The sequence below is a fragment of the Mangifera indica genome, unplaced genomic scaffold, assembly GCF_011075055.1.
Source record: "Mangifera indica cultivar Alphonso unplaced genomic scaffold, CATAS_Mindica_2.1 Un_0085, whole genome shotgun sequence".
NCBI lineage: Eukaryota > Viridiplantae > Streptophyta > Magnoliopsida > Sapindales > Anacardiaceae > Mangifera > Mangifera indica.
Genome location: NW_025401177.1, coordinates 74,973 through 82,673, shown reverse-complemented (window position 1 = coordinate 82,673; position 7,701 = coordinate 74,973). Strand labels below are relative to the sequence as shown.

At 32.7% G+C, this 7,701-nt stretch overlaps 1 protein-coding gene across 2 annotated transcripts; it reads right to left on the bottom strand.

The window, feature by feature from the left end:
- Positions 1–3,891, bottom strand: LOC123207519 (phospholipase A1 PLIP2, chloroplastic-like). Of its 2 annotated transcripts, none has more exons than XM_044625018.1 (5): positions 2,951–3,891; positions 1,753–2,286; positions 1,578–1,637; positions 909–1,325; positions 1–795 (listed from the first exon to the last, which is right to left on the bottom strand). In XM_044625018.1, exons 1-5 carry the CDS (start codon positions 3,608–3,610, stop codon positions 232–234), a joined length of 2,235 nt encoding a protein of 744 aa, XP_044480953.1. In that variant the 5' UTR covers positions 3,611–3,891; the 3' UTR covers positions 1–231. The 2 variants fall into 2 exon arrangements, with proteins under 2 accessions (XP_044480953.1, XP_044480954.1); XM_044625019.1 differs by having other exon boundaries at positions 1,753–2,253.
- Between the last annotated feature and the right edge of the window lie 3,810 nt (positions 3,892–7,701).

Here is a 7,701-nt window from a genome sequence, read left to right as displayed (position 1 = left end):
TCCAAAACTGAATCCAAACTATAATTTCATTTTTCTATCGAATGATATTGACTGTTTCTTTTTTCTTTACATATCATTTCAATATATCAATTGCTTTTGATATCCAAATCCAATGAAAAAGAAAAAATCAGTTAATCCAAATTAACTAACCAACTAAATAGCCAGCCATGTGCCCTCACTGTACAATCTTCTCTATCAAAGTATATACATTGTGGCAACCCATTAGACCACTCATCTGAAGCTGATCAGGTTATATGCCCCTAGAAGTAACAATCTTGCAGGGAACAAGAGCACCACAAGCAAATGCATGCACTGTGATGCAACAAGCCTGCTAAATCGTTTTAAGGATTCTTTACCGGTATGAAGGATGCCAGAAAATCTGAATTGGTATAGGCCTCCCAAGTTTGCTGACATGTGACCAGAATATATTCCATGCGGTAACACAAGAGGCCACCAAAACTTGCGACGATGCTCTCTCCTGGCCTTCCTGATCTGATTCAGCTCTTGGCGAATCACACTCCGCACAGATCTTAAATAAGAATTCATATCATGATCTCTGAAAATCGTTCCTTCAGAACCATATGCAGAGCGATCACTTAGGATCTCAAGTGGGTGTGGGGAATTAAAGAATACCAACTTCGCAGCCTGCAGCTGCTTCTCAGCATCACCAGTGTCCAACAATGGGCAGCTTAAAAAATATAACCCACTGCCAGAAGGAAGGAGGGGATGTTCAGGGGAAATTCTCTCATCCGGCTGTAGTATTAGAAGCTCCCCCATTGGAGCATATAATAGTTTCTGCAGTAAATGGTAGAGACATGTATAAGTCAGCTACTTGAAAAGTTGACTTACATGATTAACTTGAATATTATATAAGTTGAAACTTCTTTCTATGACACTAGAAATTATACCTGGTTATTTAGACAAGGATGATTACGGAATTTCCCATTAACAGCCTTCAGAAGCTCTGCAACATGATTAGGATAATTACAAGAGAAGGCCCGAGGGACTATATCTCTGTGCATTGTTATTGCCTGAACATGACTTCGTGGCAACCCAAGCTTGTGAAGAAGATGATCACCTCCGCACATGATAGACGGTGCACCGAATGTTATCACAGGAAGCAAGGAAGATGCTGGCACTTCACCCCGTATGAGCAACATAAGGTTTATAAGTAGTGACAAGCTACCCCCAAGAGAGTGTCCAGTGAAGCGGAATGTTGCACGTTTGCCACAAGCCTTTAAGTGTGCATGAATTTCAGGCAACATCTGTTCATATATCCCTTTTGCAGCCTCATATATACCTCTATGCACTAGCACATCGAATTCCTAGAGAAAAATTGCATTTGTCAGTCCTTGTGAACATATCTAATTGATCCTTTTTTTTCCATTCTATAAATTGCATGCATGAGAAACCCTTAATAGCATTCATCATATATTACCTAATACAACTTCATAAGGAAGCAAAGACATCTACCTCAAGCGTCTCAAATGTTGAGAATTCACAATTCAATTAAAAAATTATTAAATAAGATGAGAACAGCCAATTAATATTTAGCAAATATACAACATAAAAATTACCTCAAACTGACAAGGCTCAAAAAGTAAATTTGCCTGCCAGGATGCCAAAGATTCAGACCCCTAAACCAAAAAGGAAAAAACCAAGTTCATATAAGCGACCTTATGAAAAAAGTTTTGATGAGTGCTTCATATCATTAGTTAGATTAAATTTTAGAATAAACCCATTCTGTGTTACCTGAATGACAAAGAACCTCGTACAACTTTGATCATCATCACAAATGAACCACTCACAGGGTGATGAACGTGTTGATTTCAAATCATCTGCAACAGCTTGCTTCACTTCCTCCTTTGCAGCAACCACAGCCGTCACTGAATCAGTGGTTGCCATGACAGAGGCTACCTCTGCATTCATCATATTAATATTGCCATCAGTTCTACTGCCTCTTTCTGATAAATTTGCACAAGCATCGGATTTTGAGGATTTGAATGGTAGAATGCTCTTTGTGTGAGAATGTAGATAAGAAGCAGCAGAGGCAGCTATTTGATAAGCAGTAGATGCACTGATTCGATAACCATTGTTTTTCTGTTCCTTGCCTTTGGCCTCATCCTCTGGCTTGCTTTCTGCTTCCTGCTTTTCAGAAGCCACCTGATTCTTCTCATGTTTCGTTGCCAAATCTTTTTTCTCTATTGAAGAAGTCACATACTGTAGGCCACGATATTTGAGTAGATTTCCTGTCTGACCAAAAGGAAATAAAATACATATTCCATTCTGGTTAAGCATACCATGATAGTTGGCATGCACATTCAATGCATACCAAAGTCAGTTTACAGAAAATACGGTATTGACAGATGAAATTCCAATATAATGATAAAATAAAGGATCACCCCTTCATATATTTAAATTATATACTGAGGATAACAGAGAAAACATTAATAGAGTTTGTATGACCAAAATGCATCAAAAACTGCTCAATCACATCTATCAAACTGTAGAAATATCTATGTAATCAAAACCTTGCCTGATAAGGTAACCATTTCTTCAACCTTTTTTTCTCCATTGGACTTAACATGGTACTTATATGTGTTTATACTCCTAGTTTTGGAACCTCGTTAACAATTATCTCTTGAACCCCAGAATATACAAATTAACACAAGATCTTTCCTCCAGATCTAAAGCAAATTAAAATTTTTTCATAATACCGCAAGTTATTCATAGTGGAAACATAAAACATTAAAGAAATTGAGAAAATTTCAAAGATATAAACAATATAAGAACTGAGAGCCAAACAGTTCGATTAGATTTCTTCGGGAAAGATCTACACCAGCTCTCAATGCTAAAGATCAGAAAACTACGGACTTTCAAACATGATTATATTGTAAACCATCCAGCAAAGACACTTCTACCTCAAAAAGAAGAAAAAACTAAATCATACCGTGATTTTTGGAATGCAATAAGCCAAGTTCCCCAAATATGACATTTGAGCATAAAGCTTGGCTTCAGTTAATGAAACCTTCCGTAGCAAACTTGAAAAAGACTCTTTGTCAAACTCAAACTCTTTTTCGTCATCATCAATTTTACAAACTTCACATTCCTCCTCATCATCAGCTTCGTCATCGTCCATTTGACCATCCACCATAGCACCCTGTTCCTTCTCTAATCCTTCACGATGTCTCGTGTCTTCTCTGTCTTTCCAGAGAGACCTCACGTGCAGAATCTTCAACACCCAATTCCCACCACGCCCTTCCCTATACGATGTCTCCATTGTCGTTTCATTCTCGCAACAGACTTCATCATTCGACTTCTCTCCATTCTCCACCAAAATGGCGTCTTCTAATGCAATCCCTTTGTATCTTTTACTATTTCCATCACCTCCCCCCAGCCCCGGCCACAACGACTTGAAAGGATATCCGAAAAAAAACAACCTCGACGACATCGTTTTGTTAGGCAGCGTAGCCCCCGTTGATTTATCCACCGTGGACCTCCCAACCGCACTCATTTGTTGTGTTGCGTTTGAACGGACTTCAACGCCCCCGCCCACGGAGATCGACGGAGCTATTCCGGTGATCCCGCTTTTCAAGCACAAAGTATCCATATCTTTCGCTCTCTCTCCTGCTTCGGTTTCTTTGATATTTATTCTCCTTATAAAATGTTATTGCTAGATGATCGGAAAGTGCTAATGTACGTACGTGTGCATCCGAAAATGTTGGCGTTAACGTGCACGCACGCAATCTTTGAATTGTTTTCGTTTTCTTCTTCTTAGTGTCGTTGCAGCTGCTTCTTTAATCCATTCTTTATAGGCTACTAACGAAAGCTATGGGAGCATTTGAAAGTAGCGGGTTTTGCCGTGCGTTTGCAACCAAACAGGTCCCCCATCCTAACGATATTTATTTCCGGGAAATTCTGTCATTTCTCTTAAAATATATAGCTTAATATTCCAGAAACGGCATCGTTTTAGATAAAGAAATATTTTTTACGTGTGGCACATGTGTGAATTGTGATAAGTACTTGCTTCCTACGAAATCGCCTGTTACTGTGGAACCATAACTCTGATACCGGTGTTTTAGGTAATTTAAACGAGAACAAAAAAAATTATGTATAAAATATGTTTAAGTCTCTCGTGATTGTATTTTAAAATTAAATTATTAATTTATTTAATTCAATATTATTAATTTTTGGTGTGACTTAATTTAATCTTAAAGGATAATTTAATTTTAATAGAGTTTGTTGTTATCAAAATATATATATATATATATATATATATATATATATATATATAAATAATATGTATAATTATATATAAAAATAATAATATATTATATAATAATTCAGTATTATTTGTATATAAAATTATATATTTTTTATATCAAAAATTTTATTCAAATTGAATTGTTATATTAAAAATAAATTAACCACATAATTATACAATTTTTATACACATAAAATTATTCTTATTAATGATATTGCCACATCAACGATCTAGATAAACAATAATGTAACCAAAGTGATGTGTTCGTAAACCCTTAGAGTGCGTTTAGTTAGGAGACATTAAAGATTATTTTGATAATCTATCTTTTATTACTTACATTACTTTGTTTGGTTTATAAATAATAAAACATTCTAATAATATTTTATTACTAATGGTGATGTGACAAAAATATAAAGGATAATTTGATTACCATCTCCACATTAAATAATCTTCATTTTATTATAACTATATTTTTATTTATTAATTTTTTTAAAGTAAAAATAATCACATTTTTAATTAATATAATAAATATTATAAAAAAATATTTTATAATAATTATACTAAAAAATATTTAAGTAAAATAATATATTAGTATTTTTTATTATAATTAATCAAATATAATAATTATTTATATTTATTTAATTTATCAAATTTTATCAAAAATAATAATAATTTATATTTATTAATTTTTAAACTAATTTATTTTTAAAATAATTTTTTAATTTTAATAATAAAATATTAACTAACCCAAAACAGCCCGATGCTTTTCCGTTTCATCCTTCGGTAGATGATCCTCATTTCAGATTTTTGGCTTTACATGCCGCTTACACTCGACAGCTGTCCTTTTAATTCCCAATTGCTTTTTCCTTCCACGGGGCCCCTGATTTTTTTTTTAACCGAATTTATAGAACAAGAAGTGAAACCCAAACTTTATGGAAGCCGACATGGTGACCGAGTTAAAGGGGCAAGCTAACCTGCATCTATATAATAAGATTTTCTTTTTAATATTTTCTTAATATAAACGATCAAAGATTGCATTATTAAATCAGGTTATATGTCACAACAGGTAGGAAAATAGACATATAATATAATAAACATCTTGGGTTGGAAATACCTAAGGCGTAATGAGATTTTAATGCAGTGCTTTTTATTGAAACGGTTGGTAATGGGGTAGGACTTAAATTCTTGCTGTTGAAGGCATATAAAGAGGTGGTTAGTTGTTAACAATGCCCTTGCCACTCAGGCTTAGCCCTACAATCTTCAATTAAACCTAAATCTGGTGCCCCTAAAGTTGGTGGGAGTTGATGGTACCGCAATGACTATCCAATTATTATTTCATAAAGGCCAAAGGACTGTTTCGCAATCCAAATTTTAATATAAAAACAAACACAAATTTATGAGATTTAAAAAATTTAAAATCTTATCTATAGACTAACTTCTGTTAAAATTTTTTATTATAGATAAGAATAAAATTATCATTTTATCATAAATTTCATTAAGTTTTCTCCCATAAATTTTAAAAATTAATAATTTTACCTCTGCTTACAATTTTATAATTTTAAAAATTAATATTTTCCCTTTTCCCAAAACCTAGGGTTTATTTTCTTATCTTTTCCGCCACCAATGATAATGCTTGAACTCACACATCGACCACCATCTCTTTGACACGAGAAAGAGTCGTATGGAATTGAAGAAACTACAAGGCTTTGTCAATTTGTTTGAATCAACACATCTTCATTGCGCATCAAAAAGGGTGAGAGATGGTGGTCAGTATGTCCTCAAGTGAAAACATCATCATCGGTAACCAAAAATGGTGGTCGAAGAGGATAAGAAAATAAACCTTATGTTTTGGTTTGGGGGGGGGGGGGGGAGGGGAATATTACTTTTCACACTTACGATTTTATTTTTACTTTTAACAAAATTTAGCCAATTAATGAGACTTTGGATTTTTCAAAAGTCAAAGGACTTATTCCTATCCAAATTATACTGTTTTCCTAAGTTTTACTTTTTAACTTTAAAAAATCTCATTTACTCACTCATAGACAATTAAAGTTAACGAAATTCTAACTCTTTAAAATTTTATCTTATTTTCATTTATAAACCCTAAAAACTAACAATTTCACCTATAAGGTTTAGTTTTCAAACTTCAAAGCCATCTCAAGCCTTATTGTCAGTGATCTCTCTTTCTGAGAATCTCTCTCCTCTCACATAGACCTTCAATCGGTGTTGATTGAAATCGGGAAGACGAGCACCTTGTCTTCTTCTAGGAAGACAATTTTTGTCTTCTTAACGAAACTCTTTGTTTTCTTGACTTCAATTGACACTGGTAAGATGTCAATATAAGAAGAGAGAGATTGTCGGCGATAAGGTTGAAGTTTAAAAACTAAACCCTAAGAAAGGAAATGTTATTTTTTTTAAAACCTAACATAAGGGTAAAATAGTTAGTTTTTTATGTTTAAGAAAAAAAATTTAAGTTTATTTTAATATTACATTAAAATGACAAATTTACTCTTAAAATTAATAGATTTAATTATTTATAAATAGATAAATAAAATTTTTAAAATTTGGAGATGAAAAATTAAAAAAATAACATTCCTGAGGTAGGTATAAGCCCTTTGACTTTTTTTAGATCTCATAAACACATATTTATTTTGGCATTAAAGCTTCAGTGGGGGGATAGTCCTTTGGCCTTTCACCCCAGCAGTCACCATGATTTGATCCATGAGTAACCGCCAACCAGCCAGCGAAAAAAAGCATGTATTAAAAGCATATTTTATTTATTAAATGAATGGTACATGGATTATTTATTTGTTTGTTTTCTTAAACAACAAACACGATAACTTTTAAAATCAAGAGGCCAAAAATTCTCTTATTGCCAAGTTTTTATTATTTTATTTTACATTGAGAATTCCATACCATTGAAGAATCAATCAATTTAATACGAAGAAACCCACAATTTTGATTATTTTTAGATTTATATATGTATATATTTTAAAACTATTGCAATGAATATTCTGATTCAACCAGTTTTTTCCTTATTATAAAAATTAGCTAAAGTTTATTTATTATTTTTAAACCATCAAAGGGGATATTATGTATGAATATCAATATCATACTATATATAGTACGTATCTTATGATATAATATAATATATATTATACCATATGTATTGTAAAATATATTAAATTAATCAGTGTTTTTTTTACATTTATTGAATTTTTATGTGATTCTCATTTATACACAATGACCCTTATTTTTGGCCAAATGACTATTTCTCTTCTGTCCAAGTTTTGATAACATAACGAATTATATATTTTTGTTTATATGAACTTTATAGCATCTTTAGGGGAAACTTAGGGGTTTTTTTGGTCACAGGTATGATAGAGCCAGTCAGTTGGCGGATGCCCGATGCTTGTAAATTAGTATGGCCACACGGC